The 19,924-nt window shown below is 37.6% G+C and overlaps 1 protein-coding gene across 1 annotated transcript in view; it reads right to left on the bottom strand.

Moving 5' to 3' along the window:
• The window catches only part of RAPGEF4 (Rap guanine nucleotide exchange factor 4), a 166,872-nt gene that overhangs the window by 38,285 nt on the left and 108,663 nt on the right, over positions 1-19,924 (bottom strand). Inside the window, exons 7-14 of the mRNA XM_088135803.1 lie at positions 17,112-17,218; positions 12,111-12,232; positions 10,200-10,386; positions 5,547-5,631; positions 4,142-4,202; positions 2,162-2,238; positions 1,306-1,452; positions 245-363 (exon numbers count right to left, since the gene is read on the bottom strand). Of these exons, the coding sequence (XP_087991929.1) occupies positions 245-363; positions 1,306-1,452; positions 2,162-2,238; positions 4,142-4,202; positions 5,547-5,631; positions 10,200-10,386; positions 12,111-12,232; positions 17,112-17,218 (905 nt within the window). The remainder of the gene's footprint in view (positions 1-244; positions 364-1,305; positions 1,453-2,161; positions 2,239-4,141; positions 4,203-5,546; positions 5,632-10,199; positions 10,387-12,110; positions 12,233-17,111; positions 17,219-19,924) is intronic.

Here is a 19,924-nt window from a genome sequence, read left to right on the forward strand (position 1 = left end):
TTCAGGTTTCATGAGTATTTACACTGAGAACTGCATAGATTGGTTGTGGAAAGTTGAGACCCTCAAGTAGTATGCTTGGGCAATGATATCACACTTTCTATATGGCAAGTGAGTAGCTGATCATTTATTTTCAAATGTGACACAGTGCATTCCTTCATAGACAGAGGGCACGATGTAAATTGAATAAAATCATTTGGAATTATTAAGCATAATCTGATATTGACAATCAGGAATGAAAACATACTTGTGCTGAAGAGGCTGGGCGTTTCCTTGATTAAAAGGCCTGTTTCCTGCTGGGACCTTCTCTAACACCAGGACATCTTGGTTATGTTCCTTCAGTCTTACTGTGTTTGCTTCAACATCCTGAAAGAGGATTTGAATTATCAACGTGCTAGATGTTAAATGTCAAAAGAGTAGCTTGGATCCTTACTAATACTCCATAGACAGATCCAGCACAGATTTTTATGGGGAGAAGAGAGGGAGGAGGCAACATTCACCCATTCCAACTTTCCCCTTCAGCCCTCTCCAGCATATTCTATTGTGAGCTGCCCAGAGTCGTTCTGGAGTCGGGCAGTGCCTAAACTGAACTAAATAAACTAAAATAAATAAATACATTGCCTCCACTTCCCTGGACCCAGATTTCCATAGCAGAATAGAGCTGGAAAGGGAAAGATGGACTGATGAAAAATCGGCAGCATTTAAGGATTTTAATCAGCTCTTTTCCTATGCCTGTGTCTTCATTCATCAAGTCTGAAGTGTTACTTATAACTATTTTAAAATTCAGCTTCTCTTGGCCTGGTCAATTCTTAATCGGGGTAAGTATCACTGCTATGCCTCTGTAAGTAGTAATGCCTCAGCAGGTTGTAGCACCTAGCTGACCCGGCTGATTTCTGAAGCTAAGCAGGAGTAAGTAGTTCCCCTGGGAATTCCAGGATTGTTGGTTAAGTTAGAAAATTGAAAAATCATCCTGGAGGAAGGCAATGGCAAACCACTGCTAAAAAATCTGTGGGGCTGAAGCTCAATTTGAGGGTTGTTGTTTTTTTACCTTAGCTGTAACAGTAGTTTGCTTTCATGATCAATTCATTCATGATCAAACTTAAATGTGATGTCAATGTTCAGTAGAATCCCACGCTCAGAGAGACGACACCAAAAATTTCTAGACCACATAGTTTCTGCTATGCATAAATAAGTGCAAGAAACTTCAACATGCAGAGGCTTGGGGAAAATGGTGCTCAGTGTTTTCAGCATTCGAAAGCAATCCCTTATGCAGGGTAAATGAATCAAGGTTATTTTCTACACACTTACCCGGAGTATCCTATTAAAGTCTTCTTTATCTACTCTCAAGAAGTGGCAGTTCTCTTCCCGTAAAACAATGGAAGCTGCTCTGGGAGCATCATTCACTAATGCTAACTTGCCAAAATCATCGCCTTCATGTAGAGTACACACCACACCCTAAAGACAACAACAGAAACAACAACAGAAATACATTCACAAGGAAAAACCGTAATTTTGAGTTTGTTCTGTTGACCCTTCATGTACAAACAAAGGATTTCTGCGCCAAATACTGTAACAAATGCATCTGGCACAAAACCAACAGCCAATATGCTGGCAGGAAACAAAGCATGGCAGCTGGTCGTTATGAATACTACGGAGAGGCAAGGGCAGAGAAAAAATGGAGTTTGTGCTCTGAAATCTGGTTTAGAAATGGACAGACTTCTAGCTCCATTAATGAAGCCACGTTTGCATTTTGTTTTTCTTTGTAAAGTCTGTCTCTCTGTCTTTATCATCAAACTTGATGGAAACTCAAGTCCCAATTGTTAGACCATGCCTTTCAGAAAATATGTGACTTATTTTGCTTTCAGTTCTTCTGCCCCATTTTTTAAAAGACTGGCAATCAGAATGGTTTATAACTGACAAGTAATAACATACAATTGTATTATGTGATTACAAAATATTTTATTTTTCTAAATGGAAATAGAAAACTTATATGGCATTGAACATATAAAACAATGAGCCGTGCAGTTGGGGGCTAGATGGGACTTGAAGTTCAATACATCTGAAAGATACCTGTTTGCCTTTCCCTGACACACACACACACACACACACACACACACACATGTATGAAATAAAATAAATATTAAGAAATTGTACAGGACTATACCTTTCCATAAATCACTACATTGACTGAACCCTTCAGAATAATATACCAAGATGTCCCCTCTTCTCCCTGATTAAATACTGCAAAAGAAAGAAAAAGTAGAGTTAGAACAGGGCAACTTTTAATTGCCCAGGATCTTGCAAACTCCACATGAAAAACTATTTGATAATTATCATTACTGGGCTGGATGTTTAGGCACTTGAAGCAAAAGTGCCTATCCGTACCTCATTCCTCCTTCAGAAAAGGTGTATGGTGCCTAAGGCTAGCCATGCTATTTTGCTATTTGTAGTAAATCTACAGCTACCTTTTTTGCTTGTTAGTAAAAATGCAATGGAAATAAATCAAATAACTGACCATTTCCTGCCTTCCATGACACCCTGAATCAGCTACCTTAAAGGAGTGATCTCTTTCTGCCTAACAATGGCCTAGCTCTGGTCTTTTCAACTGCAAGTATCTTACAAAAGGCAATCATTTCATTTAAAAATAAGTTTAGAATCAAAAGTCCAGTGTGTACTTAGTATGTGGTATATGAAAGGAACCTTTTGTTGTTTTTAGCAATTATGGCAGAACTAAAATCTCATCTGAAGGTCAACTTAGTAAGTAGCAAAGTAAGATGGCAGAGTTCTGAGGCCGAAAACAGACAAATCAATCTGACTATGAGTAAAATCACATTTTTTATGTTCTTATACATGACAAAATTTATTACAAGAAAACTAGCAGAGTGTCTTTTAGCTACATTATAACCATAGCACTACAGCAATTGGCTTTTTTTTCCTTGTAAGAACTATTATTCTTATTCCACTAACAGTGTGTCACAGCTGATGTTGGCTGGTTTTCTTCTTCATGATTCAAGCCCTACCCAAGAGTTGGGAATCATAGTGTCTAATTATGTATGATGTGCCCAACAGTGCTGTTGTTTGTAGCTGGGCTGATGTAAGTTGTTCCAAATTTAGGCAATTTGAATTCTTTCTAAGTCCTTGTGGTATGGCACTTAGTGCTCAAATAACAGTTGGTACCCCTGTTGACTTCTTCCAAGTTTTGCAATCTCTATTTGCAAATCACAGTATTTTGTAATCTTTTCCAATTCCTTGTCTTCAACATTAATATCTCTTGAAACGGCTACATCAATAAACCAAACATAGTTCTTTTCAATGACAGTAATGTGTTTGGGTTTAGTCCATTTTTACTGTATTTTTATATTGTTTTTATTGTATTTTAATTAATATTTATTGTTGTTTTACTGTGAACCTCCCAGAGTCACTTTTTCGTGAGGTGGGCAGTATCTAAATTTGAAATATAAAGAGATAAATAAATAAAATAAAATAAAATAAAATAAAATGTCTGGTGTGTTATGTTCCAGGTGTTGAGCAGTCAGAATTTTAAATTCCCATTAAAGTTTTGCTCTGTCATTTTCAATGACTTTATCTGTGATGTCATGTTTCCAGTAATTCTTTCTGGACAGTGAACCTGTACTTTTTTCATTAATCAGTATCTTTAATCATGCCTTTTTATAGCAAACCTATGGGATTTTGCTGCTTGCAGTCATTATATGGTCAACAGTCTCATTCTCATCTCGGGACAACTGGCATTCTCTAACCCCTCAAGCTCTGTTTCACATGATAATCCATCCAGTTGACTCAAGATTCTACAACTATATTCTGCTGTAAATGTAACCTTTATCTGATTTATTTCATCTGTCAAATTTATTTGAGAGATCATTGGAACTTACTACCAAAATAAGTATAGCTATAAAATGCATGAAGTTATGAAAATTAGATATTACTTTCCAATCCTCCTTATGGCTACTTATTGCTCAGACTGACAAAAAACCAAGTCCTATTTCAGATTCCCCAATTTCCTCCTAACAGAAATGGCCCAGTATATTTTGTGCATTTGCATTCTTGACTTTTCAAATTGCACAGAAAATGTAATTTGCTCAATATGCTGATAAGCCTGAAACTACCATAAAAATATTTTACTTACAAACTGTCCCTGCTTTGGGATGTGATTCAAACACCAGAACACCTGCTAGTTCCCGTTTTACCTTGAAGAAAAAAATATATATATAAGCATTACATATAAATTTTGATATCCTTGAACAGCTACCTGTAAACTCAAATGGGAGAGGGGGAGGAGAGTGGAGTAAAGAAAGGGAAGAAGCACCAAAATATTCCCAGATACAGTATGTTAGGCAAAAATCCTATGTCTACTGAAATCAGCAAAAATGGGTCCTCAGGAGATAAATTCATGATGTAAAGCTCTTCCCAGAGACAAGACAAGAACTACATGACTAGGAAATCCATTCATTTATGTAATCCATTTCATATGCCACTGTTCTCACTTGCTAAACAATCTTTCTTTATTGTTTACAGGCTATGGCAGCCATACCACACAGCTGACAATCTTTGAGCAGGTGGGAGAGATGTAACAGAATCTACATTCAGTTATATTTCAAATCATTCATGCTCTTTTACCATGCTGCCCCCTAAGGAGACAAGTCTTGGGCTATCTTTTCTCACTCTCCCTGAAGAAAGCTGTATGTTTACATTCTCTGCATTCCTGCTATATTGTCTAATGTTTCCCACAGGTTAGGCTGGAGTCTACCTGCCACTAACAGGACCCTGACATGTGACTATATCTATTGTGGACTGAAAGAGAAGAATGTACAGAATGTGCAAGGTTCTGAAAAAATCTCAGGCTAATGTTCAGTTTGATGGTAATAATCCATGGTAATGCATTGGTACCATCATACATTCCAACAGCAGATCAATCATTTGCATAAATGCAATAATATTAAGACACAAAATATATTTATATTCAATGAGTATTATGAACATCTGTGTATATGTGTGCATGTGAGAAAGAGCAGTGGATAGATTGAGCCTATTAATTGGTTACCCCCTGTCCATGTAACCAACAGCCATGGAGCATCTGTATGTATTGGCTGATAACACTGGCAGAATAGGATGAACATGTATCCTGCTTTAGAGAGGAAAGTCCCCTACTGGAAGGTGTTCTTTCTAAAGAGAACTGCTGAGTCTACGTAGCAGTCTTAATAGTTAGACCGTCAGAAAGAAGAACTGTCAACAGCCTGGACCTGGACCAGAGAATGGGCAAGCATGCAGTTCTGACAGTTACCATTTTTTCTGGGAGATTTCCATATAATAAACAGTAATTCTTTCCACATCTTCATCTCTGTGCATCTATATGGAGCTTATTCTTTTATGGCCCTCTTAGAGAAGCAGAAGGCAGAGAAGAGACTGGGATACTACTGTACTTTATCTCTACTTATAAATAGCGAGGAACTAGTCAGCCTCAGGCTGGCTTGCCTATCTAGCTAGCTAGCTAGCTAGCTATTTTTAAGGTAATAAAATATTTTAAAACTCACTGTTGTTGAAAGATGAGATAAAGCTTTAATGTGCAAAAGTTCTTCATAAATAATTTCGAGATCATCCACAGTTCTCTGACCAGGTCTATTATAAAACATAAATACACACACATTACATTACATTACAAATGGTTTGCTTTTCAAGTGTACTGTTTGAGTTTGAGAAGTTACATAAATGATCTTAACCCAAACTGCTACCGTAAACAATATTCTGCAATCTCCCGTAGTACCAACAGGGTTGGCTTGCTTTGGGCCTTGTCAGTTAAGCAAGACCCAGGAGGTATTCCTTCTCTGTCCCTGCACCATCCAAGTGGAACAGCACCCCCCACCCCCAGAGAGTTGTAAGGCCTCTTCATGCCCAGCTTCAAGCAATCTTTAAAAACCTGTTTTTTCCCCAGGCCTTGGGTTAGGATGTTTCAGACGTACCCCTTTTAATTGGGGGTAATGTGGAAGTATGTTGTTCCCTCAGATGATTGCGGTTTTTTGTATAAAGTTGTTCCTTTTAACTTTGTGAAGCTGCACAGAGTCATTTTGGAGCTGGGCGGCCTAGGAATTTGATAAATAAATACATAAAATCTGCAAGTGTGATTATTCAGGGTTCCACAGCACAGTTCATTTCTATTCCTGGCTCATACAGATGCTGTTTCACTTAACTATTAGGACTGATGCAGAGTCTTATGGAAAACAGTAAGAACAGGTAGAAACAGTAGAACGTGATTTCCCCCTTTGTTCTTCCCTGCAGTTCCCCACCCTTCTAACTGTGTCTGAGAGTCCCCTAATTTTCAAAGCAAATTCCAGGAGTTCATGGAAGCAGTTCTAGCTGCAGAAAAACTAACTGGATTCCATTTAGTATTTATCTACTTGTACATTTAAGGTCCAGAAAACAGTAAAATAATAAACTAACCAGTTTCATTCTTTTCTTTTCTTTAGACTCTTTTAGGACACATAATTGTTTTTAATTAAACTGAATTCATTTGAATTTGTTTAAATTATTCATTAATTTATTTCAATGTACAGAACTGATCCATTAAACTTCATTTGATTGGGTAGCAACCCTAACAATAAGTAAAGCAGTATTTTCATGAGCCAGGAATAGCAGACTGAGCGTCTATCAGACTTGAGTTAGCCAAGAAAGATTAGTTCCCATTGTCACTGAAGTTGTTGTCCATTCAGCTTCTCTAAGCTATTCTGACAGTCTTCACTCGTAAAATAGTCTTACTTCTTCCAATTTTGAAAGAGATGCAGGAGTCTGTTTATCCTATGGGACATAGGAAAAGAAAGTATGTTTTCTTCTACGTTGTATGTATGTATGTGTGTATGTGTATGTATGTATGTATGTATGTATGTGTGTGTGTATGTATGTATGTATGTATGTATGTATATATATATATATGTATATGTATGTGTATATATATATATATATATATATATATATATATATATGAATACTGTACAGAGTCACTTCCATCTGCCTCAGCAGGTTGCTGGATTTGGATGAACTTATTTGGACATGGAAGTGAAACAGGATTGGATCTGGTTCATACTAGGCTGGAAGATTTCCAAGGAATGCCAAGACTGTAGGCTAAACTAGGAATTAAAAAAAAAAAAATCTGAGAAGGCAGGGACAAACCTCTTCAAGGTAACTGTGTGGCCATGATAACAATGTCACCAGGAAGAGAGCTCAACTCATAGGAGACTAAAGATGTTCATCTGCTAAATTTGTCTTTTATTTCAATTCAATCCAGTAATAAGCAACATTTTTTTTTTCTGCAATCACAAAACAAATTTGTGAAAATTGCCTTGCTTTCCAAACCACAAATTCTAAAGTTATGTTCTGGGCTAAAAAGAGCTAATTATTGTTGATATACACAAATTATGCAAATATGTATATTTTAATTTTTTGAAATAATTTATTCCATTTCTGTGAGTGATCAAAAAAGGCATCACTAGAAATTTTGTTTAGTTTCCCCTAATTTTCATCAGAAGTTTCCTATGCACCTTCAAACCTATGGTATCATTTTAAGGAGTAGATTTTATAATCCCTATCAAAAAGCCACACTCTTAGCCCAACACCAATTCATTGCTTACATAATGTGATAGTTAAAGAGCAGCCAGCTCTGAGGTCAGGTATCTCTTCTCTGTAGGCTGAGGAAGGGGATTAGCTTGCTCCTCTAGGATCAGAAGCAATATCCCTTTGAGCACCAATTACTGAAGAACTAAAGTGGTTCTTATGGTTATTATGTTCATGACCATTGCAGCAACTGACACTAGAGGAAAACTGAATGGCCTGATCCAAGAAAGACGTTTTATGGCAGAAAGAACCTGCTTCTAGTGAACAGTTAGAAAAAGGGGAATAATATTTGGAGGATAAGGTTATCAATGGCTAGACATCATTATAGGTATATGGTCTGTCCAATATTAGAGGTACTGGATGACATGAGAGGGAGGGAGGTTATTGCCAACATACCCTACTTGTGCTTTCCAAAAACATCCAGTTGGCCATTGTAGAAAACTGGATGCTGGACTATTTAGGCCTTTGGTTTGATCCAGCAACTTTCTGTGTTCTTTGCATATATACCTATTACAGTGTTGATACATGCCTTGCATATTAATTGAACAAATTGCTGACTTTGCTAAGTGATTATTCAAAAGCATGAAATTTCACATCATCCTAGTCAAGAAAATCAGGCACGTTATACACACACACACACACACACACACACACACTCCTCCCTTAGGACAATATTCTATGCACGTGTTCAGGTGAACTATGAGTATGTGCATATAATCAGCAGGAGTCAGGGTTAACTCGAAGGACCATAACACACCCATACACAATCAGGCTTCACACCAGACAAAGCTTACAAGCATGGCGACACTGTGTTTCAGCAATAGGGTTCTCTGAGCTGAGCTACTTTTTCTGGACACAGAATTAAAAAGCTCCTTCCTTCACATGCTGCTTGGCAGAGAATGTGTTTCTTGAGACTCACAGATGATATGTTTGGAAAAAGAAGAGGATGCTCTCTAAAATTCAGGAGGTACTTGTTGTATGCCCTCTGTCCCCTCAGACAGTTCCCTTGAGGTGGCCATGCTGACATCCGTACAATGGAACCCCCCCCCCAATAATCTGAATCAGACCCTTAGCTCCCTCATAACTGTGTGTCAAGGAGGTGAGGACCTGATGTGATATCATCATGCAAAGGTAACGAGTCATGTATTTGCACCAGTTGTTGGGATGCAAGTACTGTATGTAACAGCAACATTTGGGTGATGACATCACTGCGCACATTTTGGCATCACTGTGGTTTGGCATAAATGCCACTGCTCAAAGCCACTATTCGTATTTTAAGAACAAACAAACCACAACAGATACTGTGACATTCTAGCTTGACTGTTAGGAAAACAAATGGGCGGCAAGCGAGGTAGAAGCCATCATCACACAATAACTGCCTATTTCAATAACCCTTCCAAATTAAATGCCGTATTTGACCTATATTTCTAAAATGTTTCCGTGAACCAACATTCATGCTAACAGCTAAATCAAATACATATTAAAAAATAAAAAATCAATTTCGGTTGTCAATTTTGAATTGCAGAATAATTTTTAAAACAGATCTTTCAAATATTTTTTCAGAGCATGTAACAGATTTATACTTCTTAATACATACATCATTAGAACCAGGCAGCTTTGTTTGCAGCATTTGAAAAAAAGAAGCTAATTTTATATTTAGAGCAATGTATGTTTTTTAACAAAAAGGAGGGGACCCCTACCAATAGCAACCAGAGTCTGCCAATTTTCCCCTTGCCGTTTTATTCTGTTTTTTTAACACTACAGACATTCTTTCATCATTTGACAGTTAAAATGTTGCAGTTAATGTAATAAATAAAGAATTTTTAAAGTTGCCTGTCAAAACAAGTGACACATTTTGCAAGTGAGTTTCAAATTCAAAACAATAGAAAGCACCTTTTAAAGCAGCAGTGCCATTATACAATCAAATGCTCAAAGTAATCTTTTCAGCATTTTTTAAAAATAAAAAAATACATTATTTCTTTCTTGGTAATTATATGAATTTTGCAGCCTCTTGAAGAATTGCAAGTCAAAGGCAGCAGCTGTGGTAATTTACAAGCAGAAGGATATTTTTCAAACCAACCCTGAGCCAATATCCTACACTTCTTGTGAACTTTAATAATAGGATCATGATAAATGGGATAATAAATACGTATCTGGACTACTCTATAGGCTGAAAATCAGTGCTAACTTGGTGGGAAACTTTCTGCACCTGGAAAGTTAGCATGTAATGTAGATTAGCCTAGAATCTTTCTGCCTAAAAAATAAATTTCCACACAGACAGAATACTTTGTACAGCAGAAGGTTTCATCAGATGAATATAGGATATCTTAAGAGGTACAATCTGATTATAGGTTTCTGGCACGCAGGCCCATGAAAGTACCTAAGGGCCAGATGCAGTTCAGGTCTTTTGTCTTATTCCATCAAAGAAAGCATATCTGAGTTACCATTTCAAGCAGTGCAGAGTTTTTGTGCCCTGGATCTTATATCTAAATACAGAAATCACATGTGCCCTACCACATACACATACAGATGAAAGGTTTAAATCAGGGTCTCAAAAGCAATAAATCTGTTAACCATCTTACGGCTTCCTAAGAATCATCCTCATATGGGCATCTGGTCCAATCTGAGCAAGCAGGAGGATGGTGTCTTGCAACTCTTCGTCACATTCCTTCTTTTCTTCCTCAGTTGGCATCACTGGGGCATCTTCATGCTCATCATCCAAAAATCGATAAAATAAATATTTGTCCTGGAAGTATTGCTCTTGGTCCACTAAAAAGCAGCAACATGATATAAAAGATTGATGGTGGAAGGCTTTATATCTTCAACCCCATTAAATGACACAGAACTGCAGTTCTCAGCAGGCAAGGCAAGGCTCTTTATGGAGGTCCAGCCAGTTGCCAGAAGACTGCTGGACTTCTCATAGATCTCTGCCAACAATGCCTTGCCTGTGCCAGGTGAGAATATCAGTGCTGGTGATTCAACACATTAACAAACAACATGCCCATTACTTTGTGTTGGATATCAATAATGAAATATCTATGGCTCTTCCCTGTATCTGATTCCACAACATCTATACTGTGTGAGCTTTAAGTAACTCTCTTCTACTGCAAGAATTTTCAGTAATGAGGAGATGACTGGCTTTTGGATGAATGATCAATTTTTAGTTTAATCCTAGTTTTAAATTCAGTATCCACACCAACTAAATTTCTATCAAAAGGTTTCAAGTTTCAAGTAGGATTTACAAACAGGTGTGTTGCTTTTTTGCAGGAAGTTTTGAAAGAGCCATTATTGCAATCTAGCATTGTTCAGTACTTAAAATCCAGTTTGCATGTCTGAAAGCTCTCTAACAGTGTGATCTGATATAGAAGAGGCTCTGATACTAGTATACCTCTCCTCCCCCTCCCATTTTTCTAACCCCCTGATATAATGGAGGGACTCAAAAGCTTTCAGCAATTTTACAAATGTTAGTTAGTCTTAATAATGGCGCTGCCTCTCCTACTTAAAATTTTGTAAATTTTAAAGCTGGATAAGAAGAGGATCCTGACTTTGGAAACTTTGTACTTTGATCTCCTGAAGTTAAAATGGGAAGGGAAGGGAGAGACTAAAATGGCCCCTTCTATTAGCCACAGAAAATGGAATCAAAGAGCTTGTTCTGTTAATTCTAGAAAGAACACCTTTTAGAACTGACATCAAATTTCCTTATCTGTTAGTCAGAGAAGGACTTGCTGTTCCAGTGTTGGGGGCTGGGGCAGGCATACCCATTAGGATGCAAAAGGGAACGTCTCATCATCCAGCTTAGAAGACTATAGACTTTATTCACACAACACAATTCTCATCATCATTCCTGCTTTTTCCATTTTTCTTTGATTTCTTTCACTAGAGAACCAGATTGGATCCTATCAGATGATTTATTCATTTGGGTTTGATTTAGTTACACCAGGGAGAAGTGATCCCTGTGTTTCAACCCACAAATTATTTGGGAGAAGAAAATCAGGTTGGATCATTTCCAATGTGGCTCAAACAACATTCTTGAACAGCCCTTATCCACCCATCCATTTATTCATCCATCACAGTTTCTAGGTACCATCGTATTTGCCTATACACAGCTCAAAAAGTTATAAAACTCAAAGTAGCTATGTACATGTAAAAATAAGTAGATGCAAAAATACATCACTTTTCTCAGGTACATTGTTCCCAACATGCCTCTTTCCTTTAATTCTAAGGGGAAATGGGGGAAAAAATGACATTTGAGGACCTCACTATTGGTCCCACCTTAAATATGCTTGCTCTCTGTTGATAGTGATTCCCCTAGGAATAGACTTTGTCTCTGGGCACTGAAATAATCGTATCGTTCAAGCAACCTGGAAATGCAAAAGCCATACATTTCATAATTTAAAGTACAGATGTATGAACTTCAAGAGATTTCCATTGTCTCCTAGCAGAACTACTAAGGAATGTATGTCCTGGATTTCACAATTCTAAATTCCTCTTACCATGATTGAGAACACCTTCCTCCAGCAATACTTGCCACATGCCCACAGCCTGGGTCCGTAAGTGAACGCAGGAACTCTGCTGCATTATCCAGTCTACCAGTTCTGTTCCTACGCAGCATTGTCTGAAATGTGGGAACAATATATGTATAGTAATCAGTAGTTTCAGGCACTAAATATTTAGTTAACTTTGTTGTTGTTGCTGTTCTTCTTAGATTTATATCCTGACTTTCTTTCAAGAGTTCCAGGTAGCTGTCTTCATTCAGAAATGGATGAAACTCACTGTGAATTGAGTTCATCCTACATTTACGGACTTCTGTTTTCCAGAGTAACTGCCTTCCACTCAAATCTTCTTCCTAGCTCCTAGTTGGGGTTTCACATAGCCCAGTTTAATAGCCTAATACTGTGATTTATTTTCTATTGGGGAAAAGGCCTTTATGCAATTTTGCTGACATACTGTCCTTGCAGAGTTTGTTGAACACAACGTTTCATGTAGCTTGCAAATCATGCCACCTGACAGGGTTTCCTCTGCCATGCAGATTTCGCACCACAGTAAACAAAATGTTTTGAGGTTTCTGAGTCTGGCTGTTACAAGTGTTAAACATTTTTCTTCCTTTGGAGCCACCCACAGCAGTCTATAGAGGAGAATGTCTTCCAAACTGTCAAGACAAATATACATAAATACATGCAGATAAATGCATGGACCATAAATATGTGGATATGCTAGAAGCTATTTTGCTTCTTTTTATGAAAGGATGGTGAAAAGATGTTTGTTACCCAGTTTCACACCAGGCATAGCAATATACACAGGCTCCTGCAGTACACAAAAATCAAAACCTCAAAATATGTGTGTGCTCCTGAGTTTAACCTCTAGGCCTTCTCTTTCCATCTTTTCAAGTCAATGGAAATTTGGACAATTTCATTATGGCCTTGAGATCAGGAGGCACCTACACAAAGTTGAACCAGTGGTTCTCTCTGGCCTTAGAACTGTTGGTTCCAGTCTTGTCAGCTTCATTCCTTACACAAGAAGCACCAGAAACATTTAAGGCAGTGCATTTAGTGATTGACTAGTTTGAAACAGAAAAGGTAAACAGTAATTGGCTGGCATTCTCTACACTTAGCTGTTAGGATAGTAGACTGAACAATGATTAACTAGTGATCTCTGTGAGTTCCAGACTCATAAACATACAGGTAGTCCTCGCTTAACAATGGTAATTGGGACTGGAAACTCTGTCACTAAGAGACATGGTCATAAATAAAAAAAATCACGTGACCACACCAACTTACGATAGCAGTTCTGGCACTTTTAGTTGCTGTCATTAAGCAAATCCCACATAGTCATTAAGTGAGGACCTCACATGACTGCAACTTGTGACTTCCTGCCAGCTTCCCCATTGACTTTGTTTGTGGGAAGCCGGCAGGGAAGATAGCAAATGGTGATCACATGACCATAGGATGCTGCGACAGTCAGAAATGCAGGCCAGTTGCCAAGTGCCTGAATCGTGATCACGCTGCAGGGCACTGCAACAGCTTTGAGGACCAGTCGTAAGTCCCCCTCGTTCAGCACCATCGTAACTTTGAACAGTCGCTGAATGAGTAGTCGTTAAGTGAGGACTACCTGTATAGACAAAACCATGCTGAGAATATCAGACCTGTCCTCCTTTTTGTCCTCATGTCCTCCATCCAGCAGGCATAGCCTAAAATCAAATATTGTCCAGTTTTTTTAGTGTTTTTTTTTTTTTAATTACTAATTTGGACTGTTTTCACAACAGTAGTCATTCATACTTTTGTGTATTGTGACCTTGTAAATTGTCTGTTTCTTTCTTTCCGTCCTCTGTCAACAGCCTAGATTTATGTTACAGGTAGTCCTTGCTTAGTGACCACAATTGGGATTGGCAACTCCGTCACTAAACTCTGTGGTCGCTAAGTGGAAAATCATGAACTGTGATGGGCTTACAATGTCACTTCCCATTCAGTTTTTAAGCAAATCAATGCAGTCATTAAGCGAAACATCACATGACTGCAACCTGCAATTTTACTTCTGCATTCTCCATTGACTCTTATTGTCGCAAGCTGGTTTGGAAGCACACGAATGGCAATCACATGGCCATGGAACACTGTGACAGTTGTAAATGTGAGGACTGGTCACAAAGCTGTTTTTTATACCATCGTAACTTTGAACGGTCATTAAGTGAGGCAGTTGGTAAGTGAGGACTATCTGTATTTAATTTATTTCCTGGTTCCAGCAATCAGCTTCAATCCAGCCCCTTCAAATCTATGATCACTGTAGTCTGTAGATCACATGACTCATCATACATTTCTAGGGTGAATTTGAAAAACGTGTCGGGATCGATTCTATATTATTGCTCGGGTATGTTCAAATAAAGATTTGTTGGAAAAATATTGCAACTGAAAAATCAGTCTGATACTTGAAAAAGTAATTTCATATACAGTACATATAGGCCTATGTACATTTTTTTGCAATTTTTCATTGCAATTTTTCTCACAGATGCTAAGAACGTGAAACAATTAATGTGTCCTCCTTCCCCCCAGTTGTCCTCCTTTCTAATTGTCCTTGTCCTCCTTTGCCTGTTCAGATATCTGGTAACCCCAGCTGAGGACATTTGAAATTGGCAGACAATGAGGATCATGTGAAGAAATTGTGGGTTGGTTTTGAAGCACACTGTGAATAACAAACCGACAGGAAGTATTAATACAGGCGTCGATGTGTTCCTGGGTGCAGGAATACAAGATGCCATGGCCTGATCTCAAAAGCTGTCCTCAGATAAGAAACCCCAAGAACAGACCCTGTGCTCATAGGCCCCAGCAATATCAGGCCAACAGCTGGCCCCACCATTCCTGCCCTGGGCCCAGGAGACCCTGACCTAGAATACCAGCCTTCTGAGAATACCTCTGTTTGAAGAAAGGCCAGAAATATATGTATCAATAGAATAAGTGTTTATGATCTTAAATAATTGCAGATATTTCTTCAGGGTGAGTGGTGCAGCTGATTTTTGAGTGGCCTGCCAGAGGTAGGACACTAAACAGTGGATGCACCAGCACTTGGTGGGGGGGGGGCATAAAAAAGGGTAAGTCATACCAACATAACTGAACTCCACCCCTTTGTCCATGCATGCAACATCAGTGCAGGTACAAAAGGGGTGGAGCTTTGGTCATGCTGCCATAACTACCGTCTTGCCTTTTTGGACCACCCCTGCCCACCTCCAGACATATGAGTAGATGTGAGTGGATGCATCCAAGAAAAAAATGCATTTATTTTTATTTTAACTTAATTCAAATTTTTAAAAGTTGTTGAGAGTTTCAAGAGAGATGCATTAAAAACGGGTCAGGGGAACTTCACATGGCCTTGGTTGGGCAGCGTACCTCTGATTTAAAACATAAATGATAACAGTGACATATGGTATAAATATATTTGAATGTCTTGTTAATCTTCCAGGTTCTCTTCAGAGACATTTTATATAAATGTCTGGTTAATATAACTTCTAAGAAATAACAACTTTTCTATTTGTTAACTTACGTTATTGCAGGAAACTAGAAATTTTGTTTACTTAAATCAAACTTGACACAGTTTCAAAAGGATCATGGTTCACAGCTATGCATAAGGAAAGCAAACTTACTTAACAATGCAAATACAATTATCTCTTTTTTCAGACAATAGCCTTATCACATGTAATCTACCATTTCAGTGAGAGAGACAAAGAGAATAGGAATATGTTGACATTGTTGAAATGACATGGCAACAGAAGCCTGTACTTCAATTTATCAAAACATACCTCCAAGAATTAAAGTAAGATTGAATACTTTCTGCCAGCTTCACTAATTCCAGTGGAAGGACACTGGAAGAAATTTGTCCAGCAACATTGTTACAGTCATTAATTAGTAAATAAGGGTTATAGTTACTTGCTTTTAAATTTGGGAAGCATTTTAGAGAGAAAATGTGACTGATATGTTGTATGAACTCATAAAAAAAAAAAATGCAGGCATAGAGAATACAAAATAGTGCTTGATGACCATTGATTTCCATCCTGCCATTCTGATATAATTCAAATGACTGTAGCTTGATTAAACAAAGTCCAGGTTGTGTATTTTGATTCTAAGTTTTTTTAAAAACTGTCAATTAACTCCTAAAATATATTGACTCTCAAAAGTAGAAAAAAGAACCCAAATAATATTTAATTCAGTTTTTCAGTGCCCTGGGGAAGCTAGAGGTCACTATTAAGGTAGTAGTCAAAGAAAAGGTAGAAATCTATGTTAAATTCTTATTCTGCCAAACATAAATAACTTGTTTAACAAGGCACTGCTGCCACCAGCAGGATCCATAAAAGAATAATGCTAAATATCCATATTTACTCAAATACATAACAGACAATAAAAAACATTGTCTGTTGTATGTTTAATATATACAATGCATGTATTTCATATTGAGATCTATATGGAAATATTTGTATTTTGTATACAAAATACTGACGATGGAACTCTACATTATGTCTATTCAGAAGTAAGTCTATCGAGTTAAAATGAGGCTCCCGATAACAACTGGGGAACTGATATCCTTCCACATATTGCTATACATTAGTTCCCATCATCCCCAACCATTAGTAATTCTGGCTAGACTTCCTGCCTTGGTGATTAGGATTGTAGTTTGAGGCTAAGTTTGAAGAGAAAGGCCCTATTTAAAGATAACCTATTTGGTTTAAAGAAAGTATACACAGTAGGCATTTCAGACAGCCACTACCTTGTTTGACTCAAGATGCCTGACTGATGCATGTGGCATTAAATCTGTAAACAGGCCAGAATTCAATGTGCTGTAAGCCACAGGTTTCAACTGGCTTAAGCATGCTCGAGATGTCTACAATATCCCCAATAATTCCAATATTTGGAAACCTCAAAGGACCCAAAACTATTATTAAAAATCACAAGGTGGTACTCATAAACAAAAATGAATATGCTTTCATATTTCTCTCATGATACACTCACACGTACCTGTAGGTCTTCAGATGGTATTTGCGGTCTCTTATCATGTGAGGAGCACGAGAAAGGATAGTATTCCGTAATACCTTTCCAGCTCGGAGGATTTTTTCTGATGGTACCTGAAGGAAGAGGAAGGCAGTAAAGCTATTTCACATTCTCTTGAAAAACATAAACAACCCTTTCATTCTTATGTAGAACAGGGTTTCTCAACCTTGGCAACTTCAAGATGTGTGGACTTCAACTCCCAGAATTTCCCAGCCAGCAAGTAGGATACGCGGATAATTGCTAATGCAAGTAGCATGATATCTACATAATCTGCCAAATAATTAATAGACAATACAGGAAAAGAATAAAATATATACATGTCCTATATGCACATACATACCATATCAGCACTTATATACTATAATTGCATTGTTTTTGGTAAAACCAGTGGTGAAACAATTTAAACAATGCAAAGGGACTACACCACAGTAACTTATTTAGAAATCTTACAGTCTTACAGTCAAAGCATCTTTGTTATGTCAGCATTGATAATATCTGCTGATTAGATAATTACACCATAAATTAATTCAATTTATCTAGGCCTGTTGCATATGTAATTCCTTATTACCTCTGAAATGGATTTAGATGAACAAAAGGGGACATGATGGTCAGTGAAAGAATTCTGAAAAATAAAATTAAAGTAAAAGAAACAAAAGGAGCATTGATGAAGAACACAAACATGGATGTGACATTTTAAAAAATAAACAGATTAACATATTAAAACGAAACATGTTGGAAGCCTTAAACATTCGAAGCAAATTCTTACCTGTGGTAAGACATGCATGACAGTCTAGAATAACTAGGCACTATGCTGAGATAAAATCAGGAAAAAGTACGTATAACTGAGTTAAAATAAGATGTTCGTACACCAAATCATTTTGGAACTGGCCATTCACATGAAGCAAATCATGAGTTTAAGATGATATGTCTTCTTCAGTCAATTTTGCACATATAGTACAACAGTTCTATAAAACTATTTACGGATTATTCTCTTCTCACTACATAAATAGTCCACCCTTTGTCAGTTTAATGATCCACAGCCAACTCCCTTTCTGGCAGAGTCATCCAATTTTGAAGCCATTTGGCTCTGGCTGTCCACGGAAGCTCTTAGAAATAATCCAACTTCATTAGGGTAATTCGTAGTGCCATACCAAAATAATTACTCTGAATATGAAACCTAGAAAAACTACACCCAAGTCATTACTCTGGGTATAAAACCAAAAAATCCAGAGGTTAGAGTTTTACACATATGACAATTAAAAAGTAAACACAAGGGTTGCCTTAATAATTTGCCATTTCTATTTCTGACTGTACAATATCAGATTTCTTTTAATTTTAATTTGGCTTATTTTTCATCTATTTTTAGATAGTTTGGGTAGTTTGATGCATTAATAGGTGAGACAGAAACTGTTTTACACTCCAATAAAATAAAAATCACTAAGTCAAACACTTGTAAAAAATAGAAAGACCTCACCTTCATTCCTAGAAGTACAATTATTTAATATTTGTTTAGCCTCAATTTCCCTTTCCAAATCAGGATAAAAGATGATTTTAAATACCATTCCACACATATTTTTTTAAAAAATATCTCACTATTCAGAATTGGCACAAAAGGTTTACAGTCATCTGGGGGCATGATGTCAATTCACACGAATTACAAGCATAGTGATATAATGCACACAGTTTAGAACACCTACTTACATTCCCTTCCCATCTTTTCAAATGTACATGTTTTTAGGTATTCACTTTTAAAAAAGTGAGGGGTACACATATTCATTTAGATTCCACCCTTTTTCAGAGAATTCAAGGAGCCTACACGGTGCCTTGCCTTCCCTAATTTTATCTGGCATAGTGAGGTAGGTTGGACTGAGAATGAGTGAATGGCCTAAAGTCATCCGCGAGCTCTGTGTTCACGGGGAGACAGCTAAGCCACTTCACTATTTTACATTGGTCCCAATTATTTTAAGAGGGCAAGTTCAGAAAATGGTGCAAGAGAGTTTATTTGCCACAGTGGCTGCTGGCCCATAGTTCCCTTCAGAGTTCCATCTTGCTTTCCATGTTTTTTAACCTGTACATGAAAGTACATGGAGAGTTTTCTGCAGTCTTCAGGGTTGATGACAGTAATGGAGTAGATGGGGCAAAGAGTTCTCAGAACTGAAGCATAATTCAGAGAGGACAGAGGTTTTCCTAGTCAGCTAAAAGACATACCATAGAACAAGGACTGAACCTATGTTGGATGGACTTACATAAGCTTGGAAGACTCAAGTTTACAGACCGGGTACCCTCCAGGATTCAGCCCTGAACCTGTATCCCAAGGCTTCAACAGTACTCAGGAATGCATCTGTGTAGCAAAGGCAGTTACTGCATCTGCCATTCTTATTCCAGGAGATGTCGAAGCTGGTCAGGGTGATATTCGCATTACCTTCATTCCATTTTATTTAATACAGTGTGCTCTGTAGGGATCTCTCTTTAAAAAGTATTGGGGCATTTAAGGTAGTTTAGAATGCTGCAATCAGTTATTGGCTTGAGCTAGTGCAGAAAAGCCATGGCTCCCTTCTTCCAGCAACTTCTTTGGTTATTGGACTGTCTTCTACAGCCTCTTTCAATATGGTCTCAGTGTATTTAAAATACCACATTTAAGATCCACAAGGGAGTGGATGTGAGCCAATCACATCCAGGCGCATATTTAGCAAGCTTTTCCCAGGTTTTGGAGACTCCATCTTGGATGCCCTTCCTCTGCAGGCAAATATATTTTTATTCAGACAGGCTTTTAACATTGG

This window comes from Python bivittatus, unplaced genomic scaffold (genome assembly GCF_059951505.1).
Source record: "Python bivittatus isolate LINGU-HERP-01145 unplaced genomic scaffold, Pbiv_v1 ctg000200_np1212, whole genome shotgun sequence".
NCBI classification, from domain to species: Eukaryota; Metazoa; Chordata; class Lepidosauria; order Squamata; family Pythonidae; genus Python; species Python bivittatus.